At 44.8% G+C, this 20,849-nt stretch overlaps 1 protein-coding gene across 1 annotated transcript in view; it reads left to right on the plus strand.

The window, feature by feature from the left end:
* LOC147120676 (contactin-associated protein-like 5) overlaps positions 1 to 20,849 on the plus strand; it is a 665,277-nt gene that overhangs the window by 56,362 nt on the left and 588,066 nt on the right. The window contains exons 3-4 of the mRNA XM_085986858.1: positions 1,142 to 1,326; positions 14,884 to 15,027. Coding sequence (XP_085842984.1) covers positions 1,142 to 1,326; positions 14,884 to 15,027 — 329 coding nt within the window. The remainder of the gene's footprint in view (positions 1 to 1,141; positions 1,327 to 14,883; positions 15,028 to 20,849) is intronic.

A 20,849-nucleotide genomic window follows, 5' to 3' on the forward strand; every position in this document is an offset into this window, starting at 1 on the left:
GCTTGAGATCACTGAATCTACTGTCAGATTCTACAATTCCATCTATTGTTCCATTAAAAACCACAATTCAGCGGCCTTGATTATAAGCAGGAATGTCCCAATATGTTTTACCAGTTCCCCATGTGGCGATCTCCTGATTTCAAATGTGCCGCCCTGGGACTTTGATGGATGGAGGTTGGTTACTTCTCTGCATGAAAAGGCAAACTGCACAACTAGCCGTCCCACTCAATGTACCAATCTTACGGTTTTAACTGAGTCCTTTTGGCTTGTTCAATACATATTTGGTACAGTTTTGGTCTCCTTACCTAAGGAAGGGTATACTTGCCATAGAGGGAGTGCAATGAAGGTTCACCAGACTGATTCCTGGGATGGGGGGATTGTCCTATGAGGAGAGATTGAGAAGACTCGGCCTATATTCTCTGGAGTTTAGAAGAATGAGAGGTGATCTCATCGAAACATACAAAATTCTTACAGGGCTTGACAGGGTAGATGCAGGGAGGGTGTTTCCCCCTGGCTGGCGAGTCTAGAACCAGGGGTCACCGTCTCAGAATAAGGGTTCGGCCATTGAGGACTGAGATGAGGGGAAATTTCTTCACTCAGAGGGTGGTGAATCTTTGGAATTCTCTACACCAGAGCGTTGTGGAGGCTCAGTCGTTGAGTATATTCAAGACAGAGATCGATAGATTTTTGAATATTAAGGGAATCAAGGGACATGGGGATAGTGCGGGAAAGTGGAGATGAGGTAGAAGATCAGCCATGATCTTATTGAATGGTGGAGCAGGCTCGAGGGGCCGAATGGCCTACTCCAGCTCCTATTTCTTATGTTCTTATATAGGGATGGCCCAGCTTCTTGTTTGCATTCCTGTGCTCTGGCAACACCCTACGATCTGACAGGGCCTTGCGTTGAGGTCCAAAGAGATGCGGAGCAGCAGGCCTTCCCAGAACTGCACAGGCTAAGAGAAGGCGGGCCATAAGTGGCACTGGGCTAGAATATGAGTGGCACTGTGTTATCATTTAAGGAAGGCCTTGTTTAATTCCAGTTGCTTGTCTGTGCAACGTATGGACACTAGCAGGGAACTAATATTTGGGGTGGTTTATTCCAAGTATGACTTGATTTATTTCCTTTCCTGTTGTATCCTAGGTGACGCAACACTTCAATCTATTACTGGCCGTTCCTCTGTCATACTTGGCAGTCTCCTAGATGACCAACACTGGCATTACGTTGCAGTTGAACGCAATAAGAAGCAAGTGAACTTTACCGTGGACGCAGACACACAACACTTTCGAACTAAAGGGGAATTTGATTTTTTGGATATTGATTATGAGGTAAACAGTTTATCATTGAGGTGAATGGTTTCAACTCTCCAAGCGAACACGTGAAGAAAATTATTGCAAGCTTAAAAAGTCCCTGCATGCTCGATCTGTGTTACATTTATGATAACCTTGAAGATTAGGACAACGCCACAAAAGCTCTAAGGACGTGTACTATATGGATCTGGTGCTCAATGGTAGAGAGCCTAAGAGAAACATGTGGAGCAGGGAAAGGCCATCAGGCACAAACATGCCTGTTACTTCTTAATCGGTCATGTTTACTCACTTTCTCACCATATCTCTCAATGCCTTCTCTCTCCAGAAGCGCATCCAATCCCCCTCTTGAGCGGCCTGCTTTGATCAGCTTCAATGACCTTCTGTAGTAACTTAATCCATAGGTTTATTACTCACTGCGTGAAAAACTTCCACTTGACATTTCTTCATATTACTAAGGGCCAATTGTGTGACGTTCCACTGCCTCACAAGCAGACATTGTGGCTCAGAGAATCGGGCCCATCTTTGACCTGCGCTGGCATCTTCCAAGGCTCTAAAGCAGACGATCTGCTCATTATCTCATTGCCTGTTTGTGGGAGCTTGCTGTGTGCAAATTCATTGCCGCGTTTCCTACTTTACAACAGTGAGTACGCTTCAAAAAGTACTTCATTGGCTGTAAAGTGCTTTGGGACATCTTGAGGTCGTAAAAGGTGCTAGATAAATGCAAGTTCTTTCTTTACTTTATGCTGGAAGCAGTCTTGCTAAATTGCCTCTCTAACTCCTTAATTTTGAAAACTGTGCTCTCTGGTGCTAGTATCTTCGTGAAAATGAACAATTTATCCTAATCAACTTTCTCAATTCCCCTCAAAATCTTGAAAACTTTTCTTTGATCACCTTGAAAGCCTCTTCTCTTCCAAAGAAAGCACTTCCTTGACCTCTCCTGACAATTTCTATTCTTAATACCCAGAATCACCTTCCTTACATGTCTCTATAGCCTTTCAAGGGCAATATTGTCCTCCCTATGATTAGGTGACCAGAAGTGTGCATAATGGGGCAGATTTTCTGATTCTGTGCTCCTCGCCTGCACCAGGAGCATGTAATGCAAAACTGCACACCACTAGCCTGCGATGGTCTGTCCATTAACTTTAAACAGAAACGTTATCCCGTTATTCCAAATGGGGGCAGACCGAAGCCTTAGACGGCAACAATAGCCCCTCTTTATGACTTACACACTTCCATCCCTACAGCCTTCCAAGATATCTGCGCTCCTCCAATTCTGGCCTCTTGGGCATCCCCGACTTTAATCGCTGCACCATTGGCGGCCGTGCCTTCAGCAGCCAAGTCCCTAAGCTCTGGAATTCCCTGCCTAAACCTCTCCACCTCGCTACCTCCCTTTCCTCCTTTAAGACGCTCCTTCAAACCTACTCATCTGCCCTAATACCTCCTTATGTGGCTCGGTGTCAAATTTTGTCCTGTGAAGCGCCTTGGGATGTTTTACGTTAAAGGCGCTATATAAATGCAAGTTGTTGTTGTTGCTTCTGTGCTGACTCTCAAAACGTGACTGCTACAGTATTTAGAATATTTTTTTAATCCAATTTAAAATATTATCCATTTTGTTATCATCTATTGGCAATAAAAACTGTTGTGTACGTATGTATGTTCCAGGCTGAAATTGGTGAGCGTATGTTTTTTTTTTATGTTGTTGAATTTTATAACCAGAACAGCTGCTGTTCCATCTGGCCAGTCACAGGTCCCAGTGGGACCAATGCTTGGCTCCGTGCTCATGGTGCTGATAAGTAAAGACGAGTATATTTTCTCAGTCATGTTCGGAAACGAAGTCAAAAGAGACTTGAGAAAGGGTTGGATCCTGCTCTTTAAAATGCTGAGCAGCATAGATAATATGGTACCCAGAGCTGAAATAACCGAAGCCATGGTTACAGAACAGGCATAGTGCAAAGCCAGCAACCCTTCAGGACATATTAGAGATTAGAGAACAAAAATTCTCCACAGAGTAGTGGATATTCTCAATGTCGTTCAGCAAAAGCAGTTAGTGGTGTCTCAATCTAAGTCTTATTTCAATACCCGATTAAAAACCAGGTTTGTCAGGATAAATATAGACGATCAAATATGTCACGAGAATATGGCAGTTCCTGTATCAGTGGGACCGTACAAATACCATCCATGAAATGCGACATGTTGTGTGAATTGTAATGTTAGACTGACACCGCAGCATTTCTTTAGATTAGCCTGGGTGCTCAGGGAGAAATTTCACAATGCTACAGTGCTTTATATTGCTGAGGTTTCTACCTGCAGCCTCATCCAGGCCTTTGTCACCTCCAGACTCGACCATTCCGATGTTCTGCTGGCCGACCTCGCACCTGACACTCTCCGTAAACTGGAGCTCGTCCAATACTCTGCTGCCCGTATCCTCTGGAATTCCCTCCCGAAACCTTCTCCGCCTCTCCGACTCCCTCTCTCCTCCTTTAAGACGCTCCTTAAAACCCACCTCTTTGGCCAAGCTTTTTGGTCACCTGCCCTAATATCTCCTTATGTGGCCCGGCAGCAAATTTTGTTCGATAACGCTCCTGGGAAGCGCCTCTTGGACGCTTTACTACGTTAAGGGCGCTATATAAATACATAGAAACATAGAAGATAGGAGCAGGAGTAGGCCATTCGGCCCCTCGAGCCTGCTCCGCCATTCAATGAGATCATGGCTGATCATCCAAATTCAGTACCCTGTCCCTGCTTTCTCCCCATATCCCTTGATCCCTTTAGCCTCAAGAAATATATCTAACTCCTTCTTGAATATATTTAATGAATTGGCCTCAACTGCCTTGTGTGGTAGAGAATTCCACAGGTTCACCACTCTCTGGGTGAAGAAATTCCTCCTCATCTCAGTCTTAAATGGCTTACCCCTTATCCTTAGACTGTGACCCCTGGTTCTGGACTCCCCTGTCATCGGGAACATCCTTCCTTCATCTAGTCTGTCTAGTCCTGTTAGAATTTTATAAGTTTCAATGAGATCCTCTCTCATTCTTCTAAACTCTAGCGAATATAAGCCTAATCGACCCAATCTCTCCTCATACGTCATTCCTGCCATCCCAGGTATCAGTCTGGTGAATCTTCGCTGCACTCCCTCCGTGGCAAGAACATCCTTCCTCAGATAAGGCGACCAAAACTGCACACAATACTCAAGGTGTGGTCTCACCAAGGCCCTGTACAACTGCAGCAAGACTTCCTTGCACCTGTACTCAAATCCTCTCGCCATGAAGGCCAACATAGCATTTGCCTTCTTAACCATCTGCTGCGCCTGCATGCTTACCTTCAGCGACTGGTGCACAAGGACACCCAGGTCTCATTGCACTTCCCCTTTTCCCAATCTATTGCTGTTCAGATAATAATCTGTCTTCCTGTTTTTGCCACCAAAGTGGATAACCTCGCATTTATCCACATTATACTGCATTTGCCATGCATCTGCCCAATCACCCAACCTGTCCAAATCATACTGGAGTTTCTCTGCATCCTCCTCACAGCACACACGCCCACCCAGCTTTGTGTCGTCTGCAAACTTGGAGATATTACATCTAGTTCCCTCGTCGTTGTTGTTGTCGCATTTAGTTACCTCTCAGGAGATTAAGTGAGCAGGGTAGAGTCCGTGATAGGTTGAATTCTATAAGGAGCTGTGGAAGACATCAGATTGATGAGCCAAATTACTTTTATTTTCGTATTGTATTTCTTTAATGAAGGTGTAAAGTTAACCAAGTAGAAATTGATGTTCAGTGTGCAATAAGCCTCAGACGTGTAAGAGGGACAAGCTGATTTCCGACCACTCTTCAGTATTAATTCCATTGTAAAGAGATAATCTGTTTTCACCATGGGGGAAGATTACATTTGTACACAATATGCAAACAAATCATCAACACATTCTTTATAAATGGGTTTACCATTTTGTCATATGTAATATTCAAGGAAAGCCAGCATGGATTTGTCAAAGGCAAATCGTGTTTAACTGAATTGATTGAGTTTTTTGATGAGGTAACAGAGAGAGTTGATGAGGGCAATGCAGTTGATGTAGTGTACACGGACTTCCAAATGGCGTTTGATAAAGTGCCACATAATAGGTTTGCCAGCAAAGCTGAAGCCCATGGAATAAAAGGGACAGTGGCAGCATGGATACGGAATTGGCTAAGTGACAGGAAACAGAGAGTAGTGGTGAACGGTTGTTTTTCGGACTGGAGGAAGGTATACAGAGGTGTTCCCCAGGGGTCGGTACTAGGACCACTGGATATGTATTAATGACTTGGACTTGGGTATACAGGGCACAATTTCAAAATTTGCAGATGACACAAAACTTGGAAGTATAGTGAACAGTGAGGAGGATAACGATAGATTTCAAGAGGACATAGACAGGCTGGTGGAATAGGCAGACATGTGGCAGATGAAATTTAAGTATGAAGTGATACATTTTGGTAGGAAGAATGAGGAGCGGCAATATAAACAAAAGGGTACAATTCTAAAGGGGTTGCATGACCTTGGGGTATATGTGCACAAATCATTAAAGGTGTCAGGGCAGGTTGAGAAAGCGGTTAAAAAAGCATACGGGATACTGGGCTTCATAAATAGAGGCACAGGGCAGGATTTTCATTGGGCCGTGGAGACGGGATTGGAGGCGTGCGGGCGGTTAAAAACACGAAATCAGGGGTCCCGACACCATCCCACCCCAACACGCCTCCATGCCAGTTTCAAAGTAGGCTGGTACCCGCCGCGCACTGGGACCCGCCTCCCCGAGGCGGGAAGGGGATTAGTGCCAGTTAACTACCTGTTAACAGGTAGTTAACAGGCAGTTTTTAGCCTAATCCCTATTTTTAAGGTTGAACTGTGGGATTCCCGACGGCTCCAAACCACGCCAAGTTAGAGGAGGCGGGTCGTCGGGTTGAAGGACTTGGAGGGTTCGAGATGTCAGTGTTCAGGTGAGTGATGTGTGCATGAGTGCAAAGGTAAGTATGTTTGGTGTGTCTAAAGTGTTTAAAGAAGTTTAAATTACCTTTGCTTACCTTTACAGCCTTCCTTCCTTTAGGTCTCGGGAGTCCTTCATCTCACCGGCACAGAAAGCAGAATGGCTGCGAACTGTCAAAAGTGACAGCCTTCAGCTTTCTGTGCAGGAGAGATTTCTAACTGAGTCTGTGGAGAAGGGCTCATGTTAGAAGTAAGACTGTCAGTGTTTGACAGCTTCAAAGAGCTTTCAAACACTGATATTTCATCTGTCAAAACCTCTTGACCAATGAAATTTCAGTCTGTGACGTCACCTGTTGCCGGGTGGCCCTTAATTGGCCTGCTGAGCCCTCTGGGCGGGCTCAACAAGGTCAATCAAGTTAAAATCGCGTGGATTGGCCACATCTCGATGGAGGCGGGACAACTATCCGAGAGTTGTAATCCTGCCTCCATCACGTCCCCAGGATGAAAATCCAGCCGATAGAGTACAAAAGCAAGGAAGTTATGATGAACCTTTATAAAACACTGGTTCGGCCTCAACTGGAGTATTGTGTCCAATTCTGGGCACCGCACTTTAGGAAGGATGTGAAGGCCTTGGAGAGGGTGCAGAAAAGATTTACAAGAATGGTTCCAGGGATGAGGGACTTCAATTACATGGATAGACTGGTGAAGCTGAGGTTGTTCTCCTTAGAGCAGAGAAGATTGCGAGGAGATTTGATAGAGATGTTCACAATCATGAGGGGTCCGGAGAGAGTAGATAGAGAGAAACTGTTACCATTGGCGGAAGGGTCGAGAACCAGAGGACACAGATTTAAGGTGATTGGCAGAAGAACCAAAGGCGATATGAGAAACAACTTTTTTACTCAGCGAGTGGTTAGGATCTGGAATGCTGAAAGGGTGGTGGAGGCAGATTCAATCACAGCTTTCAAATGGGATTTGGATAAGTACCTGAAGGAAAAAAAATTGCAGGGCTCCGGGGAAAGGGCGGGGGAGTGGCACTAGCTGAAGTGCTCTTGCAGAGAGCTGGCACGGGCTCGACGGGCCAAATGGCCTTCTTCCATGCTGTAAACATTCTATGAGTCTGCGATTCTATGATAAGTGCATCCAATTCCTCTGTGTCAGTTGGAAATGTCTTCTTACGCATGTCCAACTGGGATTTTGCCTTCTTCATTAAAATTGAGATAACATGCATGAATCTTTCGTTGGTGATCTTGATTGTTCGAATGGTCCTAGGACTATTATTTGAACCTCTCTAATTTTGGTTGCTAGCAGAACTCAATCAAAACATAAGAATGAATAACAGCAGCAATAACTTGCATTACCATCACGCCTTCAGTGCGAGGAATGGCCCAGGACTCTTCACAAGTAGGTGTTATGGAAAACAAACACCGTGCCAGGAAGGAGAGTTTAGGAGACTGGGCTTTGAGGCGTTGAGGGCTGAACCAGACTATTTACCGCCTCAGTGTTCTGTTTGGCCTTGAGCTGAGTGTTTGGCCCCATATCCTCTCCCATCATGAAGAACTACAGGAAACTCTCGATATACCGGCACCTAAATAACCAGAAATCTCTGTTAACCGGCAAAATTCAGGAGTAGGTTCAGGTAAGTTTTACTTCATATTAGTGGCCGTTCCTGGATCTGTGGCTGTGTAACCGGGGTTCCTGCACCTGTTGCTAAGCAACAGGGATGCCTGGATCTTGTGGCCGGGGTTCCTGCACCTGTTGCTAAGCAACAGAGATGCCTGGATCTTTTTGCTGTGTACGGGGCTCTCGTACCTTTTACTATACCTCTCTGTAATCCGGACTTTTTGATAAACCGGCACCACGCCGGTCCCGTCGGTGCCGGATAAAAAAGAGTTTCCTGTACTTACTTACAGCTCTGTAACATTGCTCACCTCTGCTCCTACTTCAGCCCATCTGCTGCTGAATTCCTCATCTACGGACTGGTTGTCTCCCGCCTCGAGTATTCCAATGCTCTCCTGGTTAGCCTTCCATCCTCCACCCTCCTAAAATTCAGTTCATCCAAAACTCAGGTGCCCACATCCTATCCCACACCATGTCCCACTCACCATAGACTTGCATTTATATAGCGCCTTTCACAACCACCGGACATCCCAAAGGGCTTTACAGCCAATGAAGTGCTTTTTGAAGTGTAGTCACTGTTGTGATGTAGGAAACGTAGCAGCCAATTTGTGCACAGCAAGGTCCCACAAACAGCAATGTGATAATGACCAATCTGTTGATAATCTGTTTTAGTGATGTTGATTGAGGGATAATTATTGGCCAGGACACCGGGGATAACTCCCCTGCTCTTCTTTGAAATAGTGCCATGGAATCTTTTACGTCCACCTGAGAGAGCAGACAGGGCCTCGGTTTAACGTCTCATCCGAAAGACGGAACCTGCGACAGTGCAGCACTCCCTCAGTATTGCACTGGAGTGTCAGCCTAGATATATTGGCCTAGAAATTCGGGTCGGGGGCTTCCCGCGGGTGCAAGCCCCTGACCTACACTTACATATCGCGCTGACATTTGAAGACTGGGCCTGCGTGGATTTCCGGCCTGTGGCCCGATTCAGCTCCCGGCGCACTGTGCGTGCGTGATCCAGCGGCGTACTTAGTGCGATGAGCCGGCTGGGATCACGTGAGCACTGGGCAACCAATGGGAGTTCACAAAAGTCCATTCATGAGTTAGACATAAGACCTGTCAAACTCATGAAAAGTCCGGGCGCCCAAAACACTACTTAAACTTTAAACAAAAGTTTTTAAAAATTCCAATAATTAAATTAACTATTAATAACTTTAAAAAACTATTTTAAGCAATTGTTCAAATTTCTGCCCAAATTTTTTTTTTCAAGAAATCGGGTCCAAAAATACACTTACCTTACTGTAAATTCTTTAAAAATAATAAACCTGTGGAAAAAATGTTCTAACTTTAATTATTAGACCACTTACCTTATAAAACTAAGTCCTTACGTCTGCTTTTTACATTCGTAAAAAGTGGAGGCCTTCACGCACGGACAAACCTGTCAAAAAAACAAAGTTGAACGCGTCCGCGCTGCCTCAAACGTCGCTAGGGAACCGCCTCTTAACCCCTTGGTTCAGAGGAGAGGAAATGCCGGTTTTCCGCGCATGCGCTGTGCATGCTGAAATCCGGCACTTCCAACGGGCCCACGCATGAGTACCCCGTCCGTACTCACGCGTTGGGACCGGAATTACTGGGCCATTGTGCTCAATTCCCTGGAGTGGGACTTGAACCCCCAACCTTCATGACTCAGAGGCGAGGGTGCTACCAACTGAGCTGACACACCCATCACCAATGTTCCCTTTAACCACGCAGCTCTCTGGACCTCCTGCACAGCCAACTCGCCGGCTTGTCATTGTGAAAAACCACGCATGCACGGTAGTTTGAATGAGGCGCGCAGCCCCTTAAAGGGGCCGCACACTCCCAAAAATATTAACACCAACATTACCCACCACCCCTGTCCTCACTGACCTACATTGGTTCTTGGTTCCCCAACAAATCCAATTTTAAAATTTTCACTGTTGTACTTAAATCCCTTCCTGGGCTCATCCCACCGTATCTCTGTAACCTCCTCCATCTTTATATCCCCTCCCCCCCCCGCACTCTCCATTCCTTTGTCTCTGGGCTCTTGTTCTTTCCCATCTCTTCGCTCCACCGTGGGTGAGCGTGCCTTCATTCATCGAGGCCCCACACTCTGGCACTCCATTCCAAAACCCCTTCAACTCTCCGTCTCCCTCTCTTCTTTTAAGACCCTCCTTAAAACCCACCTCTTTGCCCACGCTTTTGGTCACCCTTCCTAATATCTGTTTCTTTGTTTCAGCATCCATTTATTTGATTGTCCCTCCATGAAGGGCCTTGAAATGTTTTTCTATGTAAAGGGAAAGCTCTGTTGTTCATTAAAGGAGGAGGAGAGAGAGTTGAAGAGGCCGAGGGGTTTAGGTAGAGAAATACAGAAAGTAGGACACAACGGCTGAGGGCTCTAAACCAATTGGATGAAGGGAGGAGGGGTCTATGAGAGGCAGAAATCAGAGAAACAGTGCATTTTAGGAAAGGATGTAGGGCTGGAGGAGATACCGAGGGCTGTGGCCATAAGGAAATTGCAAATCAAGGATATATTATTGAGAGCCAAGTACCATCCTACAACCAAATAGGCAAATCAAGTAATAGCAGTCGGATGATGTCGTGCTTGGCTTGTAAGATTGTAGAAAAGGAAGAGTGAAGAAGTTGTGGTGTTCCACAATTTTCAGGTCCCAGGAAAGAAGGCATGGGAGTAGTGTGCAATGAGGCTTGACTTCAACCCCGTGAGAATGTGGGCAGGAGGAATAATTACTGGGACAGTGGATTTGGAGTTCAGAGGAACTAGATAAAAAGTATGGAGGAGCAATAACCATAGTAGTATTGATAAAATAGAGAAATATTACAATGAGGAGAGACAGACGGAAAGAATGGATTTATATAGCACCTTTTATGTCATCAGGATGTCCGAAAGTACTTCAGATCCAATGGGTTACTTTTGATGTGTGGTCGCTGTCATAAGCTAGAAACGCATCCTTTTTGTCCATCCGTCCGTCTACCTATGTATCTATTGACGTAAGAAAACTACTAGGCACTTGGTCTAAGCGTTAAACAAAGCTTTAATCAACTGTTTTACAAAATGGAGATCTAGTTGTGTCCTTCACTAGTTCCTGTTAAAGAATGTCCTGAGCAAACTGGGCCCATGCCCGAGTATTTGTACTCTCCCTGGACAGCGCCACCAGCAGGCCACCCAGTATTATTTCAGAAGTCATTTCCACATGAATGACAAGATTCATGTCATTCTTCCCGCCTGAAGGATTGGTAGTCCGGCGACTTCCTTCTATCGGATTAATTGGACTACCAATCCTTCAGGCAGGAAGAATGATGTGAATCTTGTCATTCATGTGGAAATGACTTATGAAATCATACTGGGCGGCCTGCTGGTGGCGCTGTCCAGGGAGAGTATATATCAATTGATTAGGGAGAAATGAATAGAAAGATACGTTGATAGGGTTAGTTGAAGTAGGGGAGGAGGAGGCTCGTGTGGAGCATAAACACTGGCACAGACCAGTTATGTCGAATGGCCTGTTTCTGTGCTGTAAAATCTGCATCATTCTATGTCGTTCATTACACATACATACACGCTTCATTCCTGAGATCTCCATTTAGTGCCACAGCTTTACAACAGATCAGACTTCCAGTGAGTTCTCAACAAGTAGGGTATGTTCTGGTCAACCCCATGGCTTGCTGTGCTCAATGCAGTCTGTAGTTCAGCCAGGCAAATGGGGAAAGATATTTGCCAGAACTTTGCCTCTTTCATTACAAAGAGTGAATGCAATGTGCACAGCGCTGACATGATTTGCATTGCACCAGCTGGTGACATATGCACTCCGAGTATTTCAGCAGCTGACACAAGCACCTTGTTATGGCCAAATGAGAGGCCAAATTCCCTCAGTTCATATTCCCGGATTAATACAAGAGAAGTGAGAGCCTCCTTTCAGAGTGCAGTCATTGATTTTCTGGTAAGATCCATTTGTATTTCCCAGTCATCACAAAGAAGACGTAGGCAAGCAGTACATCCACAGACACCATTAGTGTCATTAATCACACATCCTTTCTGTAAATGATCTCCTCCAGCTTCTCTCTCGCCACATCAGAGATCATTAACAGCTGATCTGATATTTTTATGCTGTCAAGTTGAAAAGTAGATGAACATAATCGAGGAAAATGTACTGACTGCAGAGCTGTGCCGATTACAAGGAGGCTTCAATCTGACCAGTGTAAGATTGGAAAACGAATGCCATTGCCAGAAGACAGTGTTTCAAAAGCTAAACTTTTGTGTGACAATATTGCAGCTCAAAACAGGCCTCGAGTTAGGCCACCAACAAAATACACCTAACTACAAAATAGGCCTACCCATAACTTGCGTAGCTTAAAGGCATCACTTCCTACTTGAATCCCCATCTAAATGGGAGCATCATATTTTATACCTCTTTTCAGAATCTTTAAACTGAAAGTCTAGTCCAGACGAAGGGAACCAAGGTCTCCTTTGCCTCTAATGGTCCCTGTGGGAGACAAATTTGAGCCCACAGCAGAAAATTGCCCTGATTTGGCCACTTTGTCGATCTCAATCAAACAGGCCAGATGACGGCTGCTGTGGAAATGGGAAAAATGATGCAATCTCGTCTGAGGTTGGTGCTGAGACACCAGGTTGGGCAAAGTACAGACAGCGTTTACTCTTCGTCTAACCCTGTTACATCCGGATCCAGAAGAGCTTGATGCTAACATCAGTGTGGGCTGGATTTTGCCAGCTCTGGGGAGGCGGGACTGCCGGGAAAGTGGCAGAATCTGGGGGCGGGTGCCCAACCCGCCACCGTGCCATCTTGCCAGGAGGCGGGTAGCCGTCCCGTGCCGGGTCCCGTCTCCTTGGAGGCGGGAAGGGATTGCAGCCACTTAGCTGCCTGTTAATAGTTAGTTAACAGGCAGAAAATAGGATTATCCCCATTTTACCCACACAAGTGTGGGCTTCCCGAAGGCTCCGATACCCGCCAGGGTCACCGAGGCGAGTAGTGGGTCTGCGGGGGTCTGTGGGGTCCAAAAGTGCACTGTGGAGGTGAGTGATGGGTGCAAGTGTGGAGAGGTGAGTATCTGAGGTAAGTGCAAAGTGTTAGAAAAAGTGTACTTACCTTTGTTTCTTCCTGCAGGCTTCAGTCGGTGAGTATGCGGAGAGTCTCGCACCTCCGTGGTAGAGATGACAAATGGCCGTTGCATTCTTCAATGCGGCAACCATCTAATTTCTACAAAAGAAAGAGGTTTGATTTTTGACAGATGAAACGTCATACGTTGACGTTCTCTGTAACCGGCTTTCCTTTAATTGGCCTGCTAAGCGCTCTGGGCGGGCTTAACAAGGTCAATCAAAGGGAAATAGCGTGGGTTGGCCAGAAGTTGATGGAGGCGAGACTGAAACCCAACAAGTGGGAGTCCCGCCTCCAAAAGCTTCCCATTGGCAAAATCCAGCCCTGTATCAAAATTTTAAAAAAAGTTCCATTTCCCAGCACCAACATCCCACACCTGGATAAGTATAAAATTCTGTTAGGAATGAGACATTTTGATAGAGTAAATAAGGAGAAACTGTTTCCACTGGCAGGTGGGTTGGTAACCAGAGGACACAGATTTAAGATCATTGGCAAGGTAACCAGAGGGGTGGAACAAAGAGAAATGTTTTTACACCGCGAGCTGTCGTGATCTGGAATGCGCTGCCTGACAGCAGATTCAATAGTAAATTTCAGAAGTGAATTGGATAAATACTTGAAAAGGAAAAATTCGCAGGGCTTTGTGGAAAGAGTAGGGGGAGTGGGACTAATTGGATAGTTCTTTTAAAAAGCCGACACAGGCTCGATGGGACAAATGGCCTCCTTCGGTGATGTATGATGCTCTGAAATTCATTCCAAAAAATGTCGCTTTTTAAATCCTTTTGGCCGTATGTCTGTTTTTGTTTTTTGTTTTTCTTGTTGATGAACTGTTGAAAGAATTGCTGCTAGGTCAAGGCAGTTTAACTAACAATTAGATTTGACAATCACAGAGGTAATTTTGATTAATAGCTGAAAACTGGCCTGCAACTAACTCACACTGTCGAGCTCAGCAACTTCTCTGAACTAGCTCCATCTGCATGATGCCATCTGCATTATTTAAACACAAACATTTGCTTGCAATCGAATCATTACCTCTCAACAGATTGATTTTTTTAAATATAAAGTATCTTGATGCTGAGCACGGTCGTTTAAGGAATTAGAGCCTGTGTGGTATTATTGCGCGTGCGCTTAAGGTGCTTGTATCAATTACATTTGACTGCTGTTGAGCATAAGCCTTAAAATAAACAAGCTAACGCTCCTGTTAAAATGGTGAATAGTGGAATTTGAGATTAACACCTTAAGCATCTTTTCCTGGTTTGAATTTCCCTAATAACGCTTTGTGGTTATATTCACTCTCTGGTGCTAACATGTGAATGCACTGCAGCCTGCTTTTATGCCCTTTCTTTTAGTTTTCTTATTAGAATTTAAATAGAAAACAATAAAAAATGATAATGAAAAATCAGAAAATTTACACCAGAACAGTCAATATCTGAAAGAAAAAAAAATAAGTCAGTGTTTCATGATCTGATATGGGATCCCTCCTGAAATTGCTAACCTACCTTTCCCTATCAAACACCTTTCCAACGTCTTCTGTTTTCACTTCGGATCTATCCAGCAATTGTGGCTTTTTTTTTATTCTGCAGCATAATTCAGCGTTTCCCGCGCAGGGGAGTCGCAAATTGAATCCCAATGTCACGCCTAAGCGATTGCCTTGAGTGCCCGACTCGTCCAACTCCACCTTGGCACTACCACTCACTTTCACGGTCAGGAGCGTTGTCAAAGCCAATCAGCACAGTTGCTGACACGTCAGCTAATCAACCGACAACTTTTTAGCTGTTGACGGGGTGCTGGTAGTTTTCTACATTGTCAGCAGGCATCGTAATCAGTGTAATCGTGTGTGTCTTCTCTTTATTTTTTACAGCTGAGCTTTGGAGGGATTCCAATTCCAGGCAAATCGGTGACATTTCTGGGGAAGAACTTCCATGGCTGCATTGAAAATCTCTACTACAATGGAGTGAATATTATTGACCTGGCCAAGCGACGCAAACCTCAGATACACATTGTGGTAAGATCTTCGAGACAAAGATAATTGTGAAGGATAGGGGAGATAGGATCAGTAGTTTGAGCGAGTAAATGCACGTGTAATCCATTGAAATAACATCGATACCTCAACCAGTTGCCTCACATAATAATGAAACCTGTTTAATTAGCAATTTTTTTTTAAAGTGAAAAGCTATTTAGCACAACGAATGTGTCTCTTTACAAGTGATCTCATTCCTCCTACAGTAGCCCATTTGTTGTGCCACTTGAACCCATTTATATTGTTGGCTTTAAAGGCCTTCCTAGTTAACTAATTTCACAAGTGAATTGCCATCTGTGTAAAAGAAATCCTAAATTATTTTTTTTAAATCCCAACCTTCCTAACTATTAAATCATGCCCTATAATATTTGAAGCTTTCACCACTTGTGAAAAATAGGACCAGTTGAAAGAAAGACTTGTATTTATATAGCACCTTTCAGGACCCCAGGACATTCTAAAGTGCTTTACAGCCAATCAGGTACTTTTCAAGTGTAGTCATTGTAATGCAGGAAACACAGCAACCAATTTGCGCACAGCAAGCTCCCACAAACTGCGATGCGATAATGACCAGATAATCTGTTTTGGTGATGTTGGTTCCGGGATAACTATTGACCCAGGACACCGGGGAGAACTCTTGCTGTTCTTCGAAATAGTGGCCGTGGGATCTTTTACATCCACCTGAGAGGGCAGACGGGACCTCGGTTTAACGTCTCATCCGAAAGACGGCACCTCCGACAGTGCAGCACTCCCCTGAGTTGAAGCTTGTAATTTTTAATTATTTGAATGAGGGCAAATAAAAGGCATTATCTTCAAACTTTTTCTCTTCAGAACTACTATCTTCAGTCTGCCATGTTTATTTGTTTTGTAGTTTATTGGGATGAAGCTCCTCAGCAATTCTGTGCCCAATTCTGTGTTATTGTCTTCAGGGACCTGCATTCCTTCCTACCAGATTGGGTACTCCGTGTTCATGCTTTCAGGTCCTTAGTTCCGTGTGTGTAGTGAGTTTGGAAGGTGTTGTATTCAGTGGGTTCCTTCTGACCAATGACTTTGTTTACAATAGACGTTCGGCAGGGTTTTCTTTGGTCTGTTGAAGTGTGCTAGTGTGCTGGCCAATTGCCACTTCCCGTTGATGCTTTTCAAGTGCTTCTGGATAACGAGTTGCTTGTTTTCCCACACACTTCCATATTAATTAAAAACACACATCCATAATACTTGGGAGAAGATTTGCTTTGTTTGCCGTTTGTAGAGAAATCATAAAAGTCTTGTTTGTATGCATGTTCCTTGGTGAACCAGTGCGATTCAAAACAATACTAGAATGCCATCCAATTTGAATCACAAAACGCCTCTTTCTAGTGCTGCATACAATTAGTGACACACCCAGGTCCTGTCAGATTCCCATTCAGCTTAGAATTTATTTGATTTTATAAGGTAGTCAATAGGATTTTTTTAGGATTAGGCAATCAGGATTATCGGGAACGTCCGCCGAGCTGCTTCTACTCTGCTGCTGTATCTTTGGAAGTACGGCAGGAAATATGCTTAAGCGCTGCCCTTCTGACCAAGTTACAATGGCAGGGCAGGAACAATGACGAAGAAATGTCATACCATCATCTTACCCTCTGTAGCGGAGGATTGTGGCTAACCAGTTGGATTGGTGAGATGACTTGTCCTGGAAACGGGAGTGTGATTCAAGTGATACTAAAAATTAATGGGTAGATATTGGTGAGTGGAAATGTTATCTTTATAGTAGTTTAATTAATAGACTCTTCGACCTGCCAGAGTGGGTGGAAACATTGCAAATAGCTGAATCAATTAAACTGCTTTACATTGGCAGCCCTATGTGACAGCATGCTGTGTGTGACAAATTTGCCAATCAAGTTGCAAGACTTGGGTTTCTGACAACCTTTTCCCACATAGTGAGCTGGTCCGAGCCATCAGCGGCAGATGGAGATCGGAGGAAAGACACAAGGAGGTCAAGGAAAATGTGACTCACCTTGGGCCCTTCTTGCATGAGTCCTACCGTATATTACAGAGTGACATTGGTAGGGAGCTTGCAGCTGGTTGATGGCCTCCTTGGAGCACAGAATAGTGCATGCTATTCGAGACTTACAGAAACAAGAAATCCCAGACTATTTAAGGACAGAGGACCTTCTTAATTAATCAAATCATGGCCAACACCTTTTATCGTTTAAACTCAATTTACTGTTTATATTTGCTAATTGAAGAAATTCTTAATTTAGCTCATCAAAATTATTAACTAATAATAAATAATGTTGATAGCAAGCATGTAATGTAGTTTCCAGACATTAGTTGTGAAAGGACAGCAAGTCATTCAAGGTTATATGTTAATATTGGATCTCCTATAGCTCTGGCAGGGTTTCTCTGTACATTAGAAATTATTGTCTTTCCCTTTTTTCTGTATTAAAAAAAACGATTGTGTTCCCAGAATTGTGCATGTGTGATGCTGCAACAGATACGACTTGTCCGTTGCGTTGCTCACTGTCAGTCGAAGGAAATGGCGGGGTGCGATTTACGTATATCGTGTTTATCAGGGCAAGGCGTCTATACCACAAACCCGATGCAGTTGGCGGGAGGCGTGATCGTGTAAGACGTGCGGGATTACCCCTCGCCCCATCCAACAGGTTACAGAGAGTTCGGACTTGAGACTTATGAAAAATTACACCAGACACGCAGGTTCTGTCTTTAACCTTTTATTGTTCCTAAGACAGATTCAAAACCCCACCCACTATTCGAGCAGTCCACCAATAATATTACAGGAAATCATACATACAGCCACCCGCCGATGATCAGTCCAGCGTTGATTGTAGGTCCTCGTAAGTGAAAAGTCTGGCCAGGCCCCTCCTTCCAACTGCAGCCTGATCCTCGTAGGTGAAATGACCAGTCAAACCACCTTCTTCTGACTGCAGTGCCGATATTCTTTAGCCACCGTGCTTTATTCAGCTTTCCTTGCGTTTTACAGTAAATCATTCATTCAGAGATTGTAAAATGTTCCTTTAATGTTGGTCTGAGCTGTTTGAGCAGTCAAACGTTCACATTAACTCATCCTGTGTCGCTATCCATTAGGTTGTCATTATCACAGCCCAAAATTGTTCATTCACATCTAAAGTTTACAAAAGTGGCAGAAAACTACTTGGTTTGGTTCATGAGTTACGTCGTATTCTGCATTCCAAAACTTCAAAGGTTTGACTTCTCCCCTTTAACCTCCAAAAAGCCATCAGAGATACAGACTGTGATTTTGTAAGCACTTAGAGAGGCGGGTCAGAGGTTAAAGCGCTATTGATTGATGGCGGGTCCCGAACCCGCCATCGACCTGCCTCCAAACCACTTTCCCAAGTGTCGGGTCCCCGATTTGCGAATGGACCAGACACCTAGTGGCAGGAAACGGATTAAAGGCAATTACCAGCCGATTAACATGTACTTGTCAGAAGTTTTCAGCCTGTTTTTCGATTTTCCCACTTCTGGGTCAGGTTTCCCGACGTCTGGACACCACGCCAGGTGAGTGTGGCGTGTTGTGAGTCTGGTGTAATGTTTGTGGAAAGATGACAGCTGAAGAAGTGGTGTGAAGGATCCAATGCTGCACTGGTGAGTTTCAGAGCAAAGAAAATGTTAGTTACGGAATTTTAAAACATTTACAGATTTCTTTAGCTTACAAGTTTTGAAATCCAACTATATGTCCAGTGCCACCTCACTGGGAGAACCTCTCTCACCAGAGACAGATCGCTTCTGTCATCTCACCTGCAGCTGCCATCTATTCCAGCATATGGAGGGAGTCATTGGAGAGCCTGGATGTAAGAGTTCACCTTTGTGCAGTCAATGTCAGTGTTTTCAGCACCTCAATGCTATCAAACACTGAGAAATCAACTGTCAAAATAAAATTGTGCATGGTCCCTTTAAGGAAACCGTCAGATGATGTATCATCAAATGACGTCATCAGACTCGCTTCCTGTTAATTGGCTGGTAAGCCCGCAGGGCAGGCTTAATCAAGGGAAAATCACGTCTGTGGAGCGGAGGCAGCTGGGGGCGGGACCGGAACCCGGAAACAAGCTGTCCCGCACCCATCCCGACACTGATCACAAAATCGCGGCCATCATGTCTGCAAAGCTAAGGGGGTTTGTTTATCTCTGGTGTCTATCAAAGCAAATCCCATGTCCCTTATCAGTGACAACTTTATTTCACGTTGAAATAACACCTTTTGGCCTGGCAAAGCATTTCAATATATATTGAAATTAAAAATTAAGAATTAAGGGTCTGTGTATGCCTACAATCGATTCTCATGGTCAGGCCTCCTTTGAATGGGATTGACGAACTGCCAATGCCAGTCAGGCTCCCTGTAGGGCAGCTCGTCAATTGGGAGGGTAGGAGACCTGAAGGGGTGGCAGCTACTTAAAGGCAAGATGCAGCCTCTTAAAGGGGAGGTGACGTTTTAAAGGTGGTCAGTGGAGAGAAGTTATTGAAGCATTAAGTTATCGAGCGGCTGCGGTTCCCTGATGCAGCCATGGAAGTCTCCTTGGAGCAAGTGAGCAACAGGAAGAAGATCCTCTTGCCCTCCGATGGGCAGTGGTGCCCATCTGATTTACCAGCAGCAATGGAGAGAAGGGGCTGAGCAGGTCAATGACAGCAGCATTGCTCCAAAGAAAAGACTGCAGTGCATTAAGAAATTGAATGACCTCACCAGGACTGCCAAGGTTAAGACTCCCCTTCACATCTCTGTATTTTCTTTCGTCTTTCAGATGAGACATTAAACCGAGACCTCGTCTGCTCTCTTAGATGGACGTAAAAGATCCCACGGCATTATTTCAAAGAAGGGCAGGGGAGTTATCTCCAGTGTCCTGGGGCCAATATTTATCCCTCAACCAACATAACAAAAACAGATTATCTGGTCATTATCACATTGCTGTTTGTGGGAGCTTGCTGTGCACAAATTGACTGCTGCGTTTCCTACATTACAACAGTGACTACACTCCAAAAGTACTTCATTGGCTGTAAAGTGCTTTGAGATGTCTGGTGGTCATGAAAAGTGCTATATAAATGCAAGTCTTTCTTTTTCTTTATTGCTCTGAGCTATCCTATTTTACCCCAGCATTATCAATCCTTCCCTCACCTGCTTCCCATTTTCTCCTACAATCACTACTAGATACTTCACTGCACTGCCTTGTGCTTGGACTCACATACTCGCCACTTGCTACTGCTCTCACAGCTACCTGCTCCCCTTGGCCACGGTTGCTGCTTCTTCGCCTTAGCAGGCTAAGCTGCCTCACACATCTTCAAAATGCCTCAAAGGTTCACACACTAAGGGCTGGATTTTCCAAGCCCCGAGGAGGTGGGCATGGAGGCGGGACAGCCGGTAAAATCAGAGAATGTGGGGGCAGATGTTAAACCCGCCCCCATCCCGCCTCCATGCCCAGTTAGTTAACAGGCAGAAAAAAAGGATTAGTGCCATTTTACCTTCACAGTTGAAGGCTTCCCGGCCTCGGAGAACCCCGCCGGGTTGGAGGAGACGTGGAAGAGGTCTGCGCTGGTTGGAGGCACCTGGAAGTAAGGTGTAGAGGCGAGTGATGGGTGCAAGTGTGGAGTGGTAAGTATGTAAGGTGAGTGATAAGTTTAAAAAAGTGTGCACTTACCTTGTTTTCTTTCTACAGCTTTTAACCGCACTGGATGAGGAGAGCCGATATTCTCCTTGTCAATTTCACATAATGGCTGTTGGATCCTCCGATCTTACAGACATGTGAAATTTACAAAGTTGAAAGGTTTGATGAGTCCTCACCACAAAGGCTCCTCAAACTAAAGAG

The sequence above is a fragment of the Somniosus microcephalus genome, chromosome 4 (assembly GCF_052327205.1).
Source record: "Somniosus microcephalus isolate GS21.2 chromosome 4, FLI_Smic_1.0, whole genome shotgun sequence".
In the NCBI taxonomy this organism is placed as follows: domain Eukaryota; kingdom Metazoa; phylum Chordata; class Chondrichthyes; order Squaliformes; family Somniosidae; genus Somniosus; species Somniosus microcephalus.